This window comes from Bos javanicus, chromosome 5, assembly GCF_032452875.1.
Source record: "Bos javanicus breed banteng chromosome 5, ARS-OSU_banteng_1.0, whole genome shotgun sequence".
Lineage (NCBI taxonomy): Eukaryota > Metazoa > Chordata > Mammalia > Artiodactyla > Bovidae > Bos > Bos javanicus.
Window position 1 is genome coordinate 5,487,868 of NC_083872.1, and position 22,576 is coordinate 5,510,443.

A 22,576-nucleotide genomic window follows, 5' to 3' on the forward strand; every position below is an offset into this window, starting at 1 on the left:
GTAAGGGATTTGATTTAGGTCATACCTGAATGACATAGCGGTTTTCCCTACTTTCTTCTATTTAAGTCTGAATTTTGCAGTAAGGAGTTCATGATCTTAGCCACAGTCAGCTCCTAGTCTTGTTTTTGTGACTGTAGCTCAGATCATGAACTCCTTATTGCAAAATTGAAGATAAACAAACAGAAAATGAAGTTGAACAAGCAGAAAAGAACCAACTGGGCAACGTTTCTCTACATCCTGTTACATAAGTTCCCCAACGCTGGGACTGAAAGGTTTTTGCTATAAGTCACGTGCAATGCCAGGATTCATGGCCTCTGGAGGACAGGAATTCGATCCAGTGCCAGAGACAAGGATTGCTTGATTGCTCTTGATTGCTCAGAGCTTACTGTGTAATAAAGTCTTTTTAAAGTGTATAGGAGACAGAGAAACCTTCTGACATAGACATCAGAAGGGGACAAAAAGAGTGCCCCCTTGCTAGTTTTTAGCAAGGAGTTACATACCTACTAGCAAGCTGCTAATTAGAGGAAGGAAACACCTCAAAATTGAGATTTACACCAGGCCCCTCCCCCACAACATGCATTTTGAGGTAGCACGGGCACAGGATGAGTCATCCCTGGCCACAAAACGACTGGCACGAATCTTGAAGAAACCAGATTCCCAAGCAAATACATAGTTCATTAATATAGCTTAAGAAAACATTTCCAAGAAAAGCACAGTGGTTAACTCAAGGTTTGAGACAAAGTTCAGTTCAGGTGGAACCAGATGTCGCCATGACAATGCAGGATTAGAAGAGAAAAGAAAAAGCCGTCTGCCACTTGTAGTGAATTTGCTCCTGCCACCTGGAGACCTCTGACTTCCCTACTGAAGCTATTAACACTCTCAGGACTTTGTCCAGAAAAACTGTTAAACTTCTTTTAGCACATGTGAATTAGATATTATTTGCCCTGCTGGATTCACAAAAAGCGCTATTTTTCAACAGTGATTGCACAAGGTCCTCCTTGCTGAATATCAGTGCATTTAGGGCACGTTGATTTTAGAGTACCACAAAGGCTAAGCTAGTAACTTCTGAGTGTAGTATTTTCAAGGTTTGCATAGCAGTATTGAAGTCTTTTTCTATTACTGTGAAAAGATTTTTAAGACTGCTTTTTCCAATGTACAGTCTTTAAAGCTTGGGAATAAGATCCTCGGTGCTGAAAAGACCTTGAAATTGTGATATATGGCAGATTCTCTGTGATTTCTCAGCTAGTGTGCTTATCTGGCACAAGTTTATGAGCAAAGTAACTTTTGTTTATAATTTGGCTGGCATTTGCGGTGCGGTATTTGGTCACAGAAGGACCCTGGCATCCAAACCCACATCATCCTGAACATTTGGGTGGGAACCTTTACACATGTGGTTGTCACAGTAAAAAGACAAGAGTGGTTTACAAACAAGGTTAGCTTGTTGTGGTTGTTATTGTTGTTGTTCAGTCAATAAGTCATGTCTGACTTCTTGCAACCCCATGGACTGCAGCACGCTAGGCTTCCCTGTCCTTCACTCTCTGAGCGTTGGCGCAAGTTGTCAGTCATGTCTGACTCTTTGCGACCCCATGGACTCTTCACTCCATGGAATTCTCCAGGCCAGAATACTGGAGTGGGTAGCTGTTGCCTTCTCCAGGGGATCTTCCCAACCCAGGAATCAAACCCAGGTCTCCTGCATTATAGACAGATTCTTTACCAGCTGAGCCACCAGGAAACTCTGAGTTCACTTAAACTCGTATTCGTTGAGTTGATGATGCCATCCAACCATCTCATCCTCTGTTGCCCCCTTCTCCTGCTGCCCTCAATCTTTACCTGCATTAGGGTCTTTTCCAATGAGTCAGCTCTTTACATCAGGTGGCCAAAGAATTGGAGCTTCAGCATCAACATTCTAATGAGTATTCAGGACTGATTTCCTTCAGGATTGACTGGTTTGATCTTGCAGTCCAAGGGGCTCTCAAGAGTTTTCTCCAGCACCACAGTTCAAAAGCATCAGTTCTTCAGTGCTCAGCCTTTCTTATGGTCCAACTCTCACATCCATACATGATGACTGGAAAAACCAAAGTTTTGACTATATGGACCTTTGTCAGCAAAGTGACAAATGGGTTTTAATACACCATCTAGGTCTATTATAGCTTTTCTTCCAAGGAGCAAACATCTTTTAATTTCATGGCTGCAATCACCATCCACAGTGATTTTGGAGTTCAAGAAAATAAAGTCGATCACTCTTTCCATTGTTTCCCCATCTATTTGCCCTGACGTGATGGGGCCAGATGCCATGATCTTAGTTTTTTGAATGTGTCTATGAGATCTAATTCCTTGAATCTATGCATCACCTCCACTGTATCATCATAAGGAATTGATTTAGGTCATACCTGAGTGGCCTAGCTGTTTTCCCTACTTTCTTCAGGTTAAGCCTGAATTTTACATTAAGGAGCTTATGATCTGAGCCACAGTAAGCTCCAAGTCTTGTTTCACTGACTTATATAGAGGTTCTCCATCTTTGGCTGCCAAGAATATAATCAATCTGATTCTGGTACTGACCATCTGGTGATGTCTATGTATAGAGTCCTCTCTTGTGTTGTTGGAAGTGGGCGACCATTTTAAGTGGTGCTAAGAACTGACGCTAAAGCTGAAACTCCAATTCGAAGAGTTGACTCATTGGAAGAGACTCTGATTCTGGGAGGGATTGGGGGCAGGAGGAGAAGGGGATGACAGAGGATGAGATGGCTGGATGGCATCACCGACTCGATGCACATGAGTTTGGGTGAACTCCGGGAGTTGCTGATAGACAGGGAGGCCTGGCGTGCTGCGATTCATGGGGTCTCAAAGAGTCAGACACGACTGAGCGGCTGAACTGAACTGAGCTGATAGTGTCCAAACACCTCCATTCTCCATGTGCTCCTGTCAGTCTGTGAGAGAGAAAGCGAGAAAAAAATAACTGATATAAGAGGTCGATAGTTTGGTTTTGGCAGCTATAAAGCTTATTTGTCACCTAACCAAGTAAGTTTAGATTTTTGATCCACCCAAATATAGTTTATGGTTTGGGGCAGCCTTATCATGGGGACAGCTGCAGTAGCCCAAAGTATACAAGGGTCTTTATTTTATTTTTTGGTTGTGCTGGGTCTTAGTTGTGACATAAGAGATCTTGTATCTTCCTTACAGAATGCAGGATCTTCTGCGGCAGGTAGGATCTAGCTCCCATCCCAGGCCACCTGCACTGACGGTGCGGTTTTAGCCCTGGACCAGGGAAGTCCGGCAGGTGACTTTTGAGACAGCCAGGACAAGTGGTGATTTGACAGACATTTGTGCCCAAAAGGGAGATGCTAGAGTCCCTTACAACTTCCTTAGGAGACTCAAAGATTACACCTGTGGAATCAAACCACACAATTTGCTTTGCGATTTTGTCCTGGTAGGTTACCCAGGAAAGAGACAGTGTCATGTTCGTTTTCAAAGCAAAAGGAAAGCTTTTCACCTGTTATCTTTATCTGGATAAGGGACAGTCCTTGGGCTTCTGGAGTTTTTCTGGGGCCCAAATGACTCACTAAAGAGAGGCAGAGTGGTGGTTTTCTTGTGGATATCGTACCCGGCCACTCATCCCCCTTCTGTACTTGGCCCACTTTGTGTTCACAGTAGTAGGAACAAAGACTAGTGGAGGCTATTTTGCACCCCCTGGGTGTTGACATAATCAATAGACTGATTAGTTTACATGGCCAGGGTTCGGTAAATTAGCATAAGGTTTACCCCCTTATGAGAGGGTTAGTAAGAGCAAGACACAAGTTGAAAATGAGCCCACAGTGGAGACTTAGTGGACAAATAGGATAGAAAGAGAAAAGCGTTCTCCAGCTAGGCTTCCAATAAATGCTTAGAACGCATGGAGAAAGGATTCATTAATAAGAAAATGGGGTTTTCTGTTGTTTTTTCTCTTTAGTGGGTGTATACAGGGAGTCTTAAAAGCAGGGATGGGAAAATAAATGAAAGTGAGGTTTCTTGATGTGTGATCTTGGGAAACTGTCCGCTTCATGATGCTGGCTACTTCTGGGACCTGGGAATTGGCCCTGGAGATCCTTAAACTGATCTGGAATATCTGTCTCCTCCAGCTGTCTTGAGAGGGATGTTCTGGGCCTGTTTTGGCATGGTTTACGTGGATCCAAGAGGGTTCTCCTTTGGGGAGCAGTGTAGGTGGTTCTTAGTACCTCATAAGGTCCTTCCCATGGAGGTAACACCACGTGTTCTCTTCCAAAGAGCTTGATGTACACTTGGGCTCCTGGTTGAAAGAATGGCGAGGCTTGTCAGTTGGCAGAGGTCAAGCCCTGTGACCTGTTGGCAATATGTCTCAAGTACACTCATTTTTGAACATAGCTAATCATAACTAATCAGATTGTTCACTTAAGTTCCCATCATCTTCACTTAACCCAGAAGTGGAAGGTTTAGAGATGCCAATTGACATTGGGTATCCAGAGACCATTTCAAAAGGGTTCAATCCATGTGCCCTATTCAGAGTATTCTGGCTCTTTAAAAGGGCCGTCAGCACAGATTCTGGCCATTAAAGTCCAGTTTCTGGATCTTTCCTAAAGTTTTTTCTTGTCTAGATTTTCACATTCCACTCTCCTTGACAACTGAGGATGATATGGAGCATGAAATTTTAAAGAGTACCCCAGAGTTTTTGCAAGCAAGTGGTTTATGTTTGTAAAATTAGCTCCTCAATCTGATTTAATCCATAAAGGAATGCCACAGTGAGGAATAACCTCAGTTATGAACGTCTTTACCACATGTAAGTCAAATAGGATTCAGTCCATCCCTGAAACATGCAGACGGCAGCAAAATAGTGAAAATAGCCTAAAGCTGGGGGAAACCCATAAAATTCATTTGGAGTGTCCCAAAGGAGAAGTGGCATTGAAGGATTTCCTGGGATATCCCAGGAATTTCTCAGAAGTGTGGGGAGGTTTACAAGGAGTGCACAGGGAAATAATTTGGTCAGAAATTTTATGGATGCCGAGGCAAAACCAACTTTTTTGTTCCTTATCTCTCCCCCATCTGCACATTTATCTCACTTGATGGGATATCAGTCAAAAGATTAAAGGAAAAGAGGCTACAGAAAGTCCATTTGACCTGATGTATCCATCTGGTAATTTTTTGGCACCCTTTTGTGTTCATTTGTCTTCTTCAGACTGTGGGACATTTGCTTAATGGTTGATAATATCAGTCAAGAATAAAGCAAATGGGGACACTTTACACCCTCCCAGTGTCATGCTGAGAGCTTTGTACTTTTTTCTCTAAAATAAATCCTATTCGCTTGCTACTGTGAAAAAAATAAAAGAATAAAAGCAATGAACCTATGGTTGTTGTCGGGGAAGGGTCGGGGGAAGGGATAATTAGGGAGTTTGGGATGGACATGTACACTCTACTGTATTTAAAATGGATAATCAGCAAGGTCCTACTCTATAGCACAGGGAGCTCTGCTCAATATTATGTGGCAGCCTGGATGGGAGGGGGTTTGGGGGAGAATGGATACACGGCCAGGGCTTCCCCCATGGCTCGGTGGTAAAGCATCTGCCTGCCAACATAGGAAACTTGCAGGAGACAAGGGTTCTATCACTGGGTAATAGAAGGAAGATCCCCTGGAGGAGGAAATGGCAACCCACTCCAGTATTCTTGCCTGGAAAATTCCATGGACAGAGGAACTTGGAGGTAACAATCCATGGGGTCGTGAAGAGTCGGACACAACTGAGCGCACATACCCTATATCTGAAGTAAGGACTTCAATTGTTCCGTGTGATTTAAATGGTCAAGTCCCTTTGCTGTCCACCTGAAATTATCACAACATTAATAGTTAATCAGCTATTACTCCAATATAAAATTAAAAATTTTTTTAATAAAATTTTTTTAAATTGGGTAGAGAAGGAATAAGGGTGTCCATTTGGAGCTTGATGTTTGCTGCTACTGCTGCTAAGTCACTTCAGTCATGTCCGACTCTGTGCAACCCCATAGACGGCAGCCCACCAGGCTCCCCTGTCCCTGGGATTCTCCAGGCAAGAACACTGGAGTGGGTTGCCATTTCCTTCTCCAATGCATGAAAGTGAAAAGTGAAAGGGAAGTCGTTCAGTCATGTCCAACTCTTAGCGACCCCATGGGCTGCAGCCTACCAGGCTCCTCTGTCCAAGGGATTTTCCAGGCAAAAGTACTGGAGTGGGGTGCCATCGCCTTCTCCAAGCTTGATGTTTAGCAACCCCTTTAGCCTGATCATTTTCTTAAAGATATAGCACTTCCTTGGTATGAGCTGAACCATGAACAGTAGCAGTTTTAGAAGGGAGATGATATCTTGTAATAAGGAAGCCAGCATATGGCCATTACCAGTAAGAGTATAGCTACAGAGGTTAAGAATTCATATTTCCAAATGTGCCAAGAGGATGACTTGTCCAAAAGCACATCTGAAGTCTGTGAATAGTGGCCATTTTCCCTTCTGCTGGGGTACAAGCTCCAGGAAGAGCTATGAGTTCAGCAGCCTGGGCCGATTGTTACTGTGGCTAAAGAAGAAGCCTCAGGAGTCTCAGAGGAGAAACTGTGGCATCACCAATTAGTATGTTTCCCCAGAAATCTCATTGACAGTCACCACCACAAAATAGAAGTCAGTCTGGGTTATCTAAAGGGGTGTCTGGGAGAGCAACTTATGGCTTTGAGACCATTTCTGCAGCTGCAAAGCAATCACGTGGGGTAGAGCAGGACTCCCTATCATCAGGGAGGGGTAGGGAAGTTGCTGAATTCAAAAGTATTAGCAACCATGTGAGAGGATGAAAGATCCAGCACGTGAGTAGTCTGTCATCACGCGGAGAGGTGTTACATCCTGTGAACTTAGAGACTAGCTGACCCCGCCTGGGGAGCGTGGAGATGAAGTGGGGAGCCTAACATATGCGTTCTGGCTTTGTCAATCAAGGCAGCGGCTGCAGCCACCCATGTAAGCAAGAGGGCACACTTGACTCCACAGGATCTGATTGCATGAGAAACAAGCTTTAGGATGTGTCTGAGAGACAAACATTGCCCTAGCATGCCTGCAGCAGTCCCACTATTTTCATGACAATACATTGCATTAGCTAAGAAGTTTGTTTGGGTTTTTCCATAATATCTTGCAGCAAAACCCGAATGAACTTTTGGGCCAACAGTAGATGAACAAGATTGTCAAAAGCCAGGAATTCAGAGCGTGGACAAAGCTAAGGTTGAAGTTTCAAAGGAGATTATTGCCTTCAAAGGGCCAGGAAATAGGCTCTGGACTGTTATCTGGGGGGAAGAGCATACAGAGGTTTAGCAAGGGCTGCAAAAGTAGGAATCCATTGGCAGTTGTAGTAGCCAGATGCCTCTAAAAATTTACATAACTTTTTTTTTTTCATTTGGTGGTGGGGGATCAACAAAATCAACTCATTCCCATCACATTCACCACTGTGAGTGAATTCTAGGTCCAGTGATGATGTTTACCAGATATTCTAACCACAGTGTGCTGATTTGACTCCAGAAAAAATGTTTTTAAGTATTTTGCAAGACATTTAATGAAATAAGAGATATGTTTTTATTTCACCACCAGAACCTCTTTAAAAATTGAGACTATTATTTCTGGAGATTCCAGAATTTCCTTTGGAAACATCCTCCAACTCAAATGAAAGTCTGGTGTAGTCTCTTAAAAATCCATGTTGCAATAGGTGCTCTGTCACTGAGAATCACCGAAAAGACGGGGTTAAGGCCACAAAATGAGCCACAAACCATATATGGAGAAATGGTTTTCTGCAAACTTGTGGTGAACTCATGTTTTGCTTCCCGTTTTCTCAAAGCTGAAGTCTGCTGTGCTTTGCAAAGCTGACTCACACACCCTTGGAACCTACAGTGTTTCTGGATTCCAGCCCCTGGGGCACCATGTCAGACAGTCTGAGCAGGCGAGTCACATTTGCTGTGACAGCCTGGATGCTATCTGTGGTCTCCAGTTCTTCCACTCCAGCAAATACTTTGCCAGATATCGAAAACGAAGATTTTATCAAAGACTGTGTTCGAATGCACAACAAGTTCCGATCATCAGTAACTCCAGCAGCCAGTGATATGCTGTACATGGTAAGAAAACTTCAGTGCTTGTGGCCGAAGTCAGTCAAAAACAAGGGATGTGGATTGCTTTGGGTGGTGAATGCTTGGTAACCCTGGGATCATTTTCTTCTGTGATGAAATTGTGCAGTAGTTTCACCACCTCTGATCAAAGCAAACCCAGTTTTGCTCTGCCTTCTCAATTCTTGTTATAAGGAAGTTCAGCTAGTATGTTTTACTTCTCTTTTAGGGCACTTCCTTTCCTCGGGTCTCAGGTGGAATTTAGTTCTCTCTCTCTCTCTCTTTTTTTTTTTTTTTTTGGTCTGTTAATTTTTGTGAAGTTTTGTTGTTTCATTGTTCAACTTCTTTTGTTATTGCTGGCAGAGTGCTGGCTTTCTCAGGAGGGCAGCAGGGGATCCAAGGGAAAGGCTAGGATTTTCATCAGGCTTGAGTTTAAATCCTGGGTCTACGGTTTTGGCCTGGTTTTTAACCTCTTAGTAGAGCCTGATAGTAGAGGGGCTATTTGGGGTATGAAAATTGCAGAAAATATGTGAAACCAGCATATATTATTTTGCAACATAATTGGCCTTGAGATGTTGGTCTGTGTCACTCTCTTTGATTCTAAATTCCTTGATACCAGATTATCATGTCTCCCACGAACCCTAGTGAAAACTTAAAGACTATAATACAATCCTCCACAAGTGGATGAACTCCGTCTCTATGGTCCTTCTCCTTTCCGGACATGGCATCTCGCCTCCCATGCAAATTCCCGCTCTGGTTGCAGTGTTGTATGAATTGCAGGCTTGACCCTCCTACTCTTTCCTATTTATTTCTGCAGACATGGGACCCACTACTGGCTCAGATTGCAAAAGCATGGGCAAGCCATTGTGAGTTTGCACACAACAAACGGTTGAAACCACCCTACAAGCTGCACCCAAATTTCACTTCACTGGGAGAAAACCTCTGGACTGGGTCTCTATCCATTTTTTCTGTGTCTTCAGCCATCACAGACTGGTATGATGAAGTTAAATACTATGATTTCAAGACTCGGAAATGCAACAAAGTCTGTGGCCATTACACTCAGGTACGTATCTGACCTAAATTCTCTAGAAATGGTCATCTCATGGGTGAGGGGAAAACTGGAATCTGATGTGAAGAAAATAGAGTATACTAATGTCCCCATCAGAGGAGGCGATGGCACCTCACTCCAGTACTCTTGCCTGGAAAATCCCATGGACGGAGGAGCGTGGTAGGCTGCAATCCATGGGTTCTCGAAGAGTCGGACACGACTGAGCGACTTCACTTTCCCTTTTCACTTTCATGCATTGGAGAAGGAAATGGCAACCCACTCCAGTGTTCTTGCCTGGAGAATCCCAGGGACGGGGGAGCCTGGTGGGCTGCCGTCTATGGGGTCGCACAGAGTCAGACACAACTGAAGCAACTTAGCAGCAGCAAGCAGTGTCCCTACAAATATGAGAGAGTAGGGATGACAGGCTGTCTTCAAAAATAAATAAATGGAACAGAGTTCAATACCAGAGGAAATGGTGCTTGAAGAGTGTATGACGTGGACAGACATTAAATGTGAGGCCCACCAATCTGGACAGCCTTTGATTAATTCTGATAACACCCTTCTGCCCATGGTACTTTGTTCCCTTGTGAACAATCAAAGGGCCTTACGAGTGAGTAGATTTATTTCCAGGCCCAGGTGTTGCAGTGGTAAAAGAATCTGCTTGCCAATGCCGGAAACACAAGAGACATGGATTCGATCCTTGGGTCGGGAAGATCCCCTGGAGGAGGAAATGGCAAACGGCTCTAGTTTTCTTGCCTCAAAAATGTCCATGGATACGGGAGCCTGATGGACTGCATACAGTCCATGGGGTTTCAGAGTCAGACACGACTGAACAACTGAGCACACACGAACAAGTCCTCTAGGAAATTTGAGGTAGCTGTTCGGGGACTATAAAATTAGGAGAAGTAAGCCTCTCAGACAGAAACATCAACAAGAACTGGCTCTTCTTTATCCTCGTAGTCTTTCAAACAGGGACTAAATATCTATGATGTAAAGAGGAAGAAAAAAACCCACAGTCCCAGCCTCAATGGAAAGACCAACATGAAAACTTGTACAGACAATCCTGCAGCTATCCTGCCCACAAATCTACAGTATAAGTCTTGATAGCTACATTCAGAGTCTCTCAATGAGATTGTATTTTAAAAAGTCAAGCTGTTTTTGGCTTCCTAATCCTAACTCATATTTGCAGCATGATGGAAACAAATCCCTAGGAGGCATCTTCTACAGTCTTTTTAATATACTGCCTCCGTATACTGGCCACATCTTGTTCATTTACTTTTATTTTCTGTCAGTCCTTGACAAATAACTAAAGGCAGTGAACCTATGTATGACTGATTTTAATGTAGAAAAAAACTGTTGAAATGATGAAAGTGAAAGTGGCTCAGTTGTGTCCAACTCTTTGTGACTTCATGGACTATACAGTCCATGGAATTCTCCAGGCCAGAACACTGGAGTGGGTAGCCTTTCCCTTTCCCAGGGGATCTTCCCAAACCAGGGATCGAACCCAGGTCTCCCACATTGCAGGTGGATTCTTTACCAGTTGAGCCACAAAGGGAAGCCCAAGAATACTGGAGTGGGTGGCCTATCCCTTCTCTAAAGGATCTCCCTCAGACAAGAATCAAACCATGGTCTCTTGCATTGTAGGCAGATTCTTTACCAACTGAGCTATCAGGGAAATAATGTCTGAGAGCAAAAACATTTCTAACAAGCCAGTGAAGGTGCAACAGTAGATGTTTTTGTTTTTTTATTTCCATATTTATTTGGCTGTGCTGGTCTTAGTTGCAGCATGCAGGATCTTCTGTCTTCACTGCAGCATGCAAGCTCTTGGTTGTGGCATGTAGGATCTAGTCCTCTGACCAGAGATCAGGACCCCAACCTCCTGCGTTGGGAGCAAGGAAACTTAGCCACTAGGCCACCAGGAAAGTCTGAAGGTGTTTTTAAAGAGCCAAATATTCATAGAAAAAGTCTCAATATATTTCAGTCGTAAAAAAGATTCTGATTGCATTGGTCTCGTTATAGGTGAAACACATTTGGCACAGTTACAGGCGATTGTTGTGATGAAAGGGAAAGGGCTGATTTCAGTGAAATCTTCATCTGAAGTTTACTGTAATCAAGGAGGAGCTATCAAATCATCAGTAGCCTTGGTCTCTCTCTTGGAAATATAAATAAGATCTCCTCTAGACTGAACCATTAATTTTGGCTTATGTTAACCAATGAATTTAACCAGAAAACAAGTTTCACTGGATTCCCCCAAATCCCTAAAGGACAAGAAAACTAGATCCAGATTGCCTACAGTGTCATGTGGTGCTATTATGCATCGGGGTGTTAATCTCCAGAAATCACTGTCAGTTTGAAGGTGCTGACTCTCAATATTTAAGCTTCTCACCTATACCAAGTACTTTGTAAAGTATGGGTCACATATTTTAGTTCAGACTCCTAAGAAACAGAGCCTGACATAACAGTTTATTTGCAAGATTTTATTAGACTACAATCGCAGAGAAGTGGGAGGGAGGAGAAATGGGGAGCGTGGTGGGAAATGAGGGCCACATCTGGGAATGGCCCCCAGCCCTTGTTGTTCTCATTCAGTCACTCAGTCGTGTCTGACTCTTTGCGACCCCATGAACTGCAGCACGTCAGGCTTCCCTGTCCTTCAGTATCTCCCAGAGCTTTCTCAGACTCATGTCCATTGAGTCAGTGATGCCATCCAACCATCTCATCCTCTGTCGCCTCCTTCTCCTCCTGCCCTCAGTCTTTCCCAGCATCAGAGTCTTTTCCACTGAGTCATCTCCTAGCCCTTAGGAGTTGACTTTCTTTGGGAAAAGACCTGTGTAAGTGGATGTGTTACAGCATATGGCTAGTGCAGTTCGAAGAAGCTGACAATATGCCATGTGAGCGATGCGGACAGAGCAGCTTACTTGGCCAAAGGGAAGCATGGAGACATAGGATTTGTTCACACAGCAGGAGATATATGAGTGGTTCTGAAACTGAACAAGACTGTCAAATGAAAAAGAATGCAAAGAGAATGACAGGCAAAATTAACAAGATAAAGAAGATGTACAATGTGCACAAATGAGCTTGGTATTTCAGAAAAATGGCAAGCAACCTAGCCTGTCAAATACATAATAATACAAAGACTGTTAAATTGACAAGACTCCTAAAGTTTGCAGATTAAGAGACAACTTCATGTCCATCATTCTAGGAAGACAATACAGGAGGAAACTTCATTATACATCACAGAGAACTAAGATTTCAGAGATGGCCCTCCCCAGATTAACTGAACTTAATTGTAAATTTTCCTCTTGTAGCTAGGAGGGGAAAGGAGGGCTAGTATTTGGGACATAAAACAGTTCCTAAATCCACTTCTGTGTAGAAAGGTAGCAGAGCCCAAACTGAGTGATCCTAACCTGCTCTTTTAAAGAGACAACTACAGTCTTTGCCCACCTCAGATGATGGAGAGGCAGTCCAGGGCCTCCCTGGGTCTGGGAAGATGCAGCACCAGCAACTACTGTTTTAAGTGAATACATAAAATATATAACCTTTTAAGGTATGTAGCTCTCTGCATTTAAGATCTCATTCAACTCTCACTATACACTTCTAAGAGATGCTGTTATCCATAGATGGATAAACAGGCTCAGACAGATCAAGAAGTCGTTATCCCAGTGCCATTTAGCTAGTAAGAGGAAGAGTCAGGAGTCAGATATGATATGCTGCAAAGATTAAAAAATATAATGTGTGTAAATCACCTAGTAAAGTACTATTGTTTAGTAGTCATTGAACAAAGTTTAGATTTGTTCCATGAGTTATTTTTCCACCAATTATATTGGAAGAAGGCTCTGACAGCTTGGTCAAAGAATTCCTGTTTTTATCCTTGCAAGAAACCTTGCTAGGGTGTTCAGGATTACTCAGCTGCCATTTTAAAATCATGCTGGAAATGACCTTGAGTGGGTATTTCTAACTTCCCACTTAGCCTCATCTTTTAGATTTTGGTTGGTGAGCAGTGGCTTACAGAGTAAAGGCAATAGATAAAGATTCGTTATTACTTCATGAAAGTGTGTTATTTCTGGACATGTTAACACTTTAGTTCTGTCTTCACTAGAGATAAATTTGAACTGTGGAAGAATTTGGCTATATTCATATGGAAGATTATTCAAATTAGATATTTTGTTGCCAACAGATTTGCTCTAAGTTTCTGAATGCTGCTAAGTCACGTCAGTCGTGTCCAACTCTGTGCGACCCCATAGATGGCAGCCCACCAGGCTCCCCGTCCCTGGGATTCTCCAGGCAACAATCCTGGAGTGGGTTGCCATTTCCTTCTCCAGTGCATGAAAGTGAAAAGTGAAAGTGAAGTCACTCAGTCGAGTCCGACTCTTCACGACCCCATGGACTGTAGCCTACCAGGCTCCTCCATCCGTGGGATTTCCCAGGCAAGAGTACTGGAGTGGGTTGCCACTGCCTTCTCCTAAGTTTCTGAATAGTTAGATTTAAATAGCTGGGAAGGCAGCAGCTCAGGTTTGATAGTTCTAACAGTGTCCACTAGAAGGCACTATTGATCTCATTTCTGGTTTTATTCCCCCCACCCCACCCCTGACACACACACCTTTAAATTTTAATTTTTACACCCTTGAAGAACTGATGGAAAGTATGATGTCTCAGTTTGTGTGGCTGATTTTATATATGTTGTATATTATTGATAATAAGTCAGATGAACTGAGACTTGAAAGGAGAAGGTAAAAGGGAATTGTCAAGATGAGACATGCCTGCTCTCACTTGGCTGAGTTCCCCAGAGGCGATGTTTTTGTTAAGTGTAAATTCCTAATTCTGCTAAAAAGGAACACACTCCGGAAGCATCTTGTTTAGGGCATGGACCGTCTTTGTACTTCGTGGTCAAGTAGAATTAGGTTCCACCCCTCATCTATAAAAATCGGGGCAATGCCTATTTATTGATTTGTTATGTGATTACATGTGCTGAACACTATCGTGGCGCTAGGGAAATTCTCAATGTGTAGCTCTTATTTTTTTATTTTTGTTTAACATATTAAAAGAAATGAAAACATGCAACCAGAATCTGCCTGATAAAAAAATTTTCAAAAGTTTTAAAGCAAAACAAAATTAGTCAAAAGAGAATAAAACATGAACATTTGCTGAGAGCTTGCTATGTTTCAGAAGCTGTTTCAAGTGCTTTCTTCTAAGCCCATTTAAATTGTCACAATAAGCCTATTGAGCACCTTTGTTATCCTATTTAATAGACAAGGAAGCTGAGATCTAGGTCACACACTGAGTGGCTGAGCTGGAATATGAACTTGGTCTTTGTAGTCCTAGAGCCTACAAAGTTGCACCCCAAACCTGGATGCCCATGAAGCTATTAAAAAGAGACCAACATGAATGGATAAATAAACCTGATATATCCTGCAGTATTATTCAGCAATGAAAAGGACAGTGACTCTTCATGAATTGAATAACATAATGGATTTCAAATGCTTGTACTTAGTGAAAAAAGTCAGACTGAAAAGTCTACATTTAAACTGATTCCATTTATATAATATTCTGCAAAAAAGCAAAACTACAGAAAACAGATTAGTGATTGCCTGGGAGTAGGGATAAGAACTGACCACAAAGGCACACAAGGGAGCTTTGGGGGAAATGTTCTAGATCTTGAATATGGTAGCAGATGCACAACTGCACGCTTTTGTCAAAATTCATAGAACTATGCACCTAAAAAGATGTCTTTTATGTTAACTACAACCTGACCTAGAGACCAACAGGCTTCCCAGGTGGCATTAGTGGTAAAGAACCCACCTGCCAATAATAACAAGACAAAAAAAATAGCATATAGCATTAAAGGTGTGTGGGGGAGGAATACAAAGATTAAGACTACTCAAGATACAGCACTATCAAGAGGTGTTCGAAGACAAAAGGATAAAAATATAAAACGTGAGACTCGGGTGATAGTTCATACAACATTGCCAGTTACCATGAAATAAGAATTCCCCTGAGGAACTTGTTAAAATAAGCTTTTTTAAAAAACTTTATTTTTATTGGAGTACTGTTGCTGTTCAGTTGCTCAGTCCTGTCTGACTCTTTGCAACCCCATTGACTGCAGCGTGCCGGGCTTCCCTGTCCTTCACTATCTATCTCCCGGAGTTTGCTCAGACTCATGCCCGTTAAATCAGTCATGCCATCCAACCATCTTATCCTCTGTCGTTCCCTTCTCCTCCTGCCTTCACTCTTTCCCAGCATCAGGGTCTTTCCTAATGAGTCAGCTCTTCACATCAGGTGGCCAAAGTATTGGAGATTCAGCTTCAGCATCAGCCCTTCCAATGAATATTCAGGACTGATTCCTTTAGGATCGACTGATTTGATCTCCTTGAAGTCCAAGGGACTCTCAAGAGTCTTCTCCAACACCACAGTTCAAAAGCATCAATTGTTTGGTTCTCAGCCTTCTTTGTGGTCTAGCTCTCACATCCTACATCCATACATGACCACTGGAAAAACCATATCTTTGACTATATGGATCTTTATCAGCAAAGCGATGTCTCTGGTTTGTAATAGCTTTTCTTCCAAGAAGCAAGCATCTTTTAATTTCATGGCTGCAGTCACCACCTGCAGTGATTTTGGAGCCCAAGAAAATCAAGTCACTGTTTTCATTATTTCCCCATCTATTTGCCATGAAGTGATGAGACTGGATGTCATGATCTCAGTTTTCAGAATGTTGAGTTCTAAGCCAGCTTTTTCAGTCTCCTCTTTCACCTTCATCAAGAGGCTCTTTAGTTCCATTGCCATTAGGGTGGTGTCATCTGCATATCTGAGGTTGTTATGGTATTTCTCCCTGCAATCTTGATTCCAGTTTGTGCTCCATCCAGCCCAACATTTCCCATGAACTGCTCTATGTAAAAGTTAAATAAGTAGGGTGACAATATTCAGCCTTGACATACTCCTTTCCCAATTTGGAACCAGTCCATTGTTCCATGTTCAGTTCTAACTGTTGCTTCTTGACCTGCATACAGGTTTCTCAGGAGGCAGGTAAGGTGATCTGGTATTCCTGTCTCTTTAAGAATTTCCCACAGTTTGTTGTGATCCACACAGTCAAAGGCTTTAGTGTAGTCAATGAAGCAGAAGTAGATGTTTTTCTGGAATTCCTTTGCTTTTTCTATGATCCAGCAGCTGTTGGCAATTTAATCTCTAGTTCCTCTGCTTTGTCTAAATCCATCTTGAACATGTGGAAGTTTTTGGTTCACATATTGTTGAAGCCTAGCTTGAAGGGTTTTAAGCATGATCTTGCTAGCATGTGAAATGAGTGCAATTTTGCTGTAGTTTGAGCATTCTTTGGCATTGCCCTTCTTTGGGATTGGAATGAAAACTGACCTTTTCCAGTCCTGTGGCCACTGCTGAGTTTTCAAAATTTGCTGGCATGTTGAGTGCAGCACTTTCACAGCATCATTAGAGTATAGCTGATTAAAAATGTTATGATAGTTTCAGGTGACAGCAAAGGGACTCAGCCAGACATAAATATGTATCCATTCTTCCCCAAACCCCCCTCCCAATAACAAGTTTTTTAGGCTGAATAATATTCCAGATTGTGTGTATATATACACCACGTTTTCCTTAAGGAAATGCTGTCATTTGCAACAACATGGACAGATCTAGAGGGTATTGTGCTAAGTAAAATAAGTCAGAGAGAGAGAAACACCATATGATCTCACTCATGTGTGGGATCTAAAAAAATAAGCACTTAGAAAACAGATCGGCAGTTGCCAAAGGGGGCAGGTAGGTGAAATGGGTGAACAGGGTCAAAACTTGCAGTTATAAATAAGTCCTGGGGAGGTAATGCGTAGCATGGTGGCTACACTTAACAATCCTGTATTGTGTATTTGAAAGTTGCTAAAAGAATGTGAGAAACACAGTCACCAGCCCAAAACCAAGGGATGGACTCGGAGACACGAAGCACAGCAAAAGCAAAACTTCTACTGAATGTCTTGCAAGAGCCGGTGTCTGGCGGCAGGCACACCAGGGACGGTTGCAGCGAGCACTTCTACTCCCTGGAGCACGAATGCCTCCCCGGTTCCCCATTGGCTGAGTACCATGGGGTTACAATCTTCCCAGACTGCACTGCTTCTCATAGGGTATTCTTTCTTCTCCCTTCCCATCCTAAGTTCACAGTTCTCAACTAGGACTTTTGTTTATCCCTTCCCAAGCATCCTGTTAGCTTAGAGACTCTCCAGTTGTAAGCTGTTAGGTAAGACTAGCTTGCTAGTAATTTTTCAAGACAAAATTAGCTAGCTCTGAGTGGAAAACCATTTGTTAATAATTTTCCACCCAAGGCCAGCTGCTTTGTTCCGAAAACGGACCACTTCAAGTTCCATTTCTTACAGAGACTATATCTTAAAAGTTCTCATCACAAGAAAAGAAGTTGTAACCATGTGTAGTAATAGGTATTAACCAGACACTGTGGTGACCATTTTGCAATATATACAAATACTGAATCATTATGTTGTACATGGGAAATTAATATAATTTTATGTCAGTTACAGCTCAATTTTTAAAAAAATCAGATTTCAAGGACAATTCCAGAGATTCTCATGTAGTAGAACTGAGATGGGCCCAGAAATCTGCATTTTAAACAAAGCACTCAAAGAGAAGTCAATTTGAGATGCAGTGATAGAAATGAAGAAATTTTAAAAGTAAACACAAAAATAATTGAGAAATTAAAGTACAAGAATCAAACCTGAAAATGAATGGCTAGGTGCTCTCAGGAAGAGAGAGAGGCTTAATTCACTTGGTTACCTGGAGTTCCCTGCAAGGGATTCTAGGGTGAGAGGTGGGAAGGGGAACACCCCACTTGGATCTGGGAGCAGTGAAGGGGTCATCTTTCACCAAAGGAGATCACTGCTCCTCTGGGAGACCAGTACCTGCCTCCCTAGCTCCTCCCTAGTTGTCACACAAAGAGAAGGCGGAATGCAAAGTGCCCCCCACAGGCCTTCCACCACCTCCTACTCCGTCAACAGGGGCTTCCCTTGTGGCTCAGCTGGTAAAGAATCTGCCTGCAATGCGGGAGACCTGGGTTCGATCCCTGGGTTGGGAAGATCCCCTGGAAAAGGGAAAGGCTACCCACTCCAGTATTCTGGCCTGGAGAATTCCATGAACTGTATAGTCCATTGGGTCGCTAAGAGTTGGACACAACTGAGCGACTTTCACTTCACTTCACTCCATCAATAAGCGTTGGAAACACTCAGTCTCCATTCCAATTCTCTACCCTCATGCTATACTCTCTCCCCAGAGAGCTGTTCTTAACTGATTGTTTTCCTTTTCTTTTTTTTTTTTTTAAGTAAATTTGGCTTTTTCCTGGGTCAAACCGGCACACAGGCCTTGGTTCTGTGAGTCTTTCCCACCTCAGGGTTGGTTCCCCAGGGATGCCCTCTGCTGGGAGACTTCTCCTTGCTCCCAGGCCAGCTCACTTCCGCATCAGCCTCACTCACGCAGAACAGGGTCCCTGCTACAAACTCCGGAAGCACCCTCTGCTTCCTCTTCACAGACCTCAAAACCTGTGTGCAATGGTTTCTGGACTGCTGCTCTCCACATTTAGTGAAGGCACACACTGGTTCCAGGGCTTCGCCTTTCTAAACCCCCTATTTGGCAAAACTAGTCCCAGAATTTGGAGAAGGAAATGCCAACCCACTCTGGTACTCTTGACTGGAAAATCCCAAGGACCGAGAAGCCTGGTAGCCACAGTCTATGGGCTCGAAAAGAGTTGGACACGACTGAGCGACTTCACTTTCACTCTCAGTCCCAGAATTTATATATATATACATATATATATATATTATAGAGAGAGAGTTGGTGTTTTATATATATGTATGTAACCAAGAAGGGTTAATTTGAAATGTACACTGGATCTGCTTCTGCGACTCTGACCCTTTTTTGCTATTATAAACATACATCATGGCCCAACTCAGGGAGATAACCTGAGCTGCCCACCTGTGAAGCACTGTAAGGAAGGGAAACAACACATTCCCCTGCCGGAGGCCTGGCATTCTAGGGGACATTTGCAAGGATTGAACAGTCTTTTTACTTTGTTTCCACGCTTCCTCTCTATCTCTGATTTATAAAAGAACCTGGCAACCAGGCTCTGACAAGATAGTTATTTCGAGATGCTCCCCTGCCATCTTCTGGGTCAGCCAGCTCCCAGTTAAAGTCTCTTCATTGCCTCGACCCCTCAGATTCATTGGCCTGTCATGTGGCAGCAGAGCAAGCTTGGATGAGGTAAAATTTAGCTGAGCCAGCCAGGAGCCGCGCTGCTCGTAGCTAGCCGGCCCTGATCAGGGAATATTGGGGCAAGACCCAGCAGCTGCTGAGACCATTTGTCCTGAGGTTCTTTCCTTCAAGAGTCCCTGAAGTGGCACCGGCTACCTCCAACACTTGGCCATTGAGACAAGGAACCCCCAGATTTCTATAGAGTCCATGGACTCAATTTGTCTACCCAAATCGATAGCTGGTTCAGCTGGTTCGCTTGCTTTGTGTGCCCTTTTGTGTTATGAATGGACAAGCTCAGTTTTGGAGGGTAAGTTGCTCCAGTGTGCACACCAGGAACATTTTTTCCCCCTCAATGTAGGCTCTTCCTTTACAGGAGAAGCCACTATGGTTGGGGTACCCTGTTGGAGAGGGTGAGTATTGTTGGACTCTACCCTGATCTGGTTCATTTAGAGAACTAGTTATTGTGGGGCAAGACCACCCTGGTTGGAATTAGCCCATTTGTTTTGTAGGGTACATTTATGTATCTGATTTGGGAATCAGTTCAGTTGGAACCGGTTCATTGGGGAGCTAGTTCTTGTGAAGGTGGGCAGCCTAGCTGGAATTAGTTCGTTTGTTTTGTAAGGTAAACCTATTTACCTAATTGGGGAAATCGGGTCATCTGTGCAATGATGCTGAAATTTGTGCTATTTTTCTTGGAATTCATCTGCGTCTTTTGTGTTTTGGTGTTATAAAGTTTATAAAAATGGGAAATATTTCATCTGTCCCAAAGGAAAGATTTTTAAATATTAAATATGTTAAGATCAGAACAATGGCCCCTGAATGGCTCACAATTAAGCAATCTGGTGGTCAGAAGCACTTTACAAAGGAGAGGAACACCCATATTGAATAGGCCCAGGGGCTCTTTTGGACTTGAGGCATCCAATACTAACTTCTTCTACAGGAGCCCCAGGTAACTTTGATAGTGGGGGACAAGTTGATTGACTCTCTAAAAGAAATTACTCTCTTTTGTAAGTTAAACACGCAAATTACCTTTTCCCCAGAACCACGTGATATCAAGGTTCTACCACGGCCTTTTTGACCAATCTGGGGTACGTTGCCTCCAATTTAGGGTGTTCTCCCTGTGAAGGGAAACTGCATTTATGAGGTGCTTTGGGGAAGGTCACTAGTCTAATGGGACTGTGAGGTCATGTTAATATGACTTTCCAGCTTATTCTGGTTACTTTGGTAATGTGCAAACATCTGGTAATACGAGTTTCCTCCAAGGCTTCCTTTATGGTTTTCTCATTTCTTTCTCCTCAAGCCCACTATGAACAGCTGAGCGGCTGTGGGAACAACTGAGGAACTGTGGCCAGGCTTATTCTCTAGCTGTTTTTCAGTCGCTCGGTTGTGTCCGACTCTTTGTGACCCCATGGACTGTAGCACTGCAGGCTTCCCTGTCCTTCACCATCTGCTGTAACTTGGTGAAACCCATGTCCATTGAATTGGTGATGCCATCTTGTCCTCTGTTGTCTCCTTATCCTCCTGCCTTCAATCTTTGCCCGCATAAGGATTTTTCCAGAGTCTGCTTTTCACATCAAGTGGCCAAGTACTGGAGCTATAGCTTCAGCATCATTTATGTTTTGGTGTTATAAAGTTTATAAAAATGGGACATATTTCATTTCAATTGCCCTGCTTCATTGGAAGATCTTTGGGGTCCATATTAGATATGTTAAGATCAGAAGAACAATGGCCCCTGAAAGGCTCACAATTAAGCAATCTTCCCCAAAGATCCTTCCAATGAATATTCAGGGCTGATTTCCTTTAGGATTGACTGGTTTAATCTCCTTGTAGTCCAGGGGACTCTCAAGAGTCTTCTCCAGTGCCACAGTTGATCACACCATCATGGTTATATGGGTCATTGAGATCTTTATGGTATAGTTCTTCTGTGTATTCTTGCCAGCTCTTCTAATATCTTCTGCTTCTATTAGGTCCATACCATTTCTGTCCTTTATTGTGCCCAACTTTGCATGACATGTTCCCTTGGTATCTCTAATTTTCTTGAATAAATCTCTCGCCTTTCCCATTCTATCATTTTCTTCTCTCTCTTTGTGTTGTTCACTTACAAAGGTTTATTTATCTCTCCTTGTATTCTTTGGAACTCTGCATTCAGATGGATATTTCCTTCCCTTTCTCCTTTGCATTTCATGTCTCTTCTTTACTCAGCTATTTGTAAGGCCTCCTCAGACAATCATTTTGCCTTTCTTTTTTCTTGGGGATGGTTTTAATCACTGCTTCCTGTACAGTGTTACAAACCTCTGTCCATAGTTCTTCAGGCACTCTGTCTATCAGATCTAACCCCTGATTCTATCTGTCACTTCTGCTGTATAATTATAAAGGATGATTTGGGTCATACTTGAATGTCCTAGTTATTTCCCCTTTCTTCAGTTGAAGTCTGAATTTTCAAAAAGGAGATATGATCTGAGCTACAGTCAGCTTCCAGTCTTGTTTTTACTGACTTTATAGAGCTTCTCCATCTTTGGCTGCAAAGAATATAATCAATCTGATTTCAGTGTTGACCAGCTGGTGATGTCTATGTGTATAGTCATGTCTTACACTGTTCGAAGAACATGTTTGCTATGACCAGTGTGTTCTCTTGGCAAAACTCTGTTAGCCTTTGCCCTGCTTCATCTTGTACTCCAAGGCCAAGCTTGCCTGTTACTCCAGGTATCTCTTGATTTCCAACTTTTGCATTCCAGTCCCCTAGGATGAAAAGGACATTCTTTTTTGGTGCTAGTTCTAGAAGTTCTTGTAGGTTTTCTTAGAACCATTCAACTTTAGCTTCTTTGGCATTAGTGGTTGGGGCATAGACTTGGATTACTCTGATGGTGAATGCTTTGCCTTGGAAATGAACTGAGATCATTCTGTTGTTTCTGAGATTGCACCCAAATACTGCATTTCACACTCTTTTTTTGATTTTGAGAGCTAACCCATTTCTTCTAAGGGATTCTTGCCCACAGTAGTAGATATAATGGTCATCTGAATTAAATTTGCCCGTTTGCATCCATTTTAGTTCACTGATTGCTAAAATGTTGATGTTCACTCTCACCATCTCCTGTTTGACCACTTCCAATTTACCCTGATTCATGGACCTGACATTCCAGGTTTCTATGCAATATTGTTCTTTGCAGCATCTGACTTTACTTC

General features: G+C 42.8%; 1 protein-coding gene across 10 annotated transcripts in view; it reads left to right on the top strand.

The window, feature by feature from the left end:
• Positions 1-22,576, top strand: part of GLIPR1 (GLI pathogenesis related 1) — a 69,319-nt gene that overhangs the window by 15,070 nt on the left and 31,673 nt on the right. For all 10 annotated transcript variants that reach the window (XR_009736271.1, XR_009736270.1, XR_009736273.1 and 7 more), the window contains 2 exons: positions 7,836-8,109; positions 8,915-9,160. Coding sequence is in view for 6 of the 10 variants with exons in the window: in XM_061415552.1 (XP_061271536.1) it covers positions 7,918-8,109; positions 8,915-9,160 (438 nt within the window). In the remaining 4 variants the exon portion in view is untranslated. The remainder of the gene's footprint in view (positions 1-7,835; positions 8,110-8,914; positions 9,161-22,576) is intronic.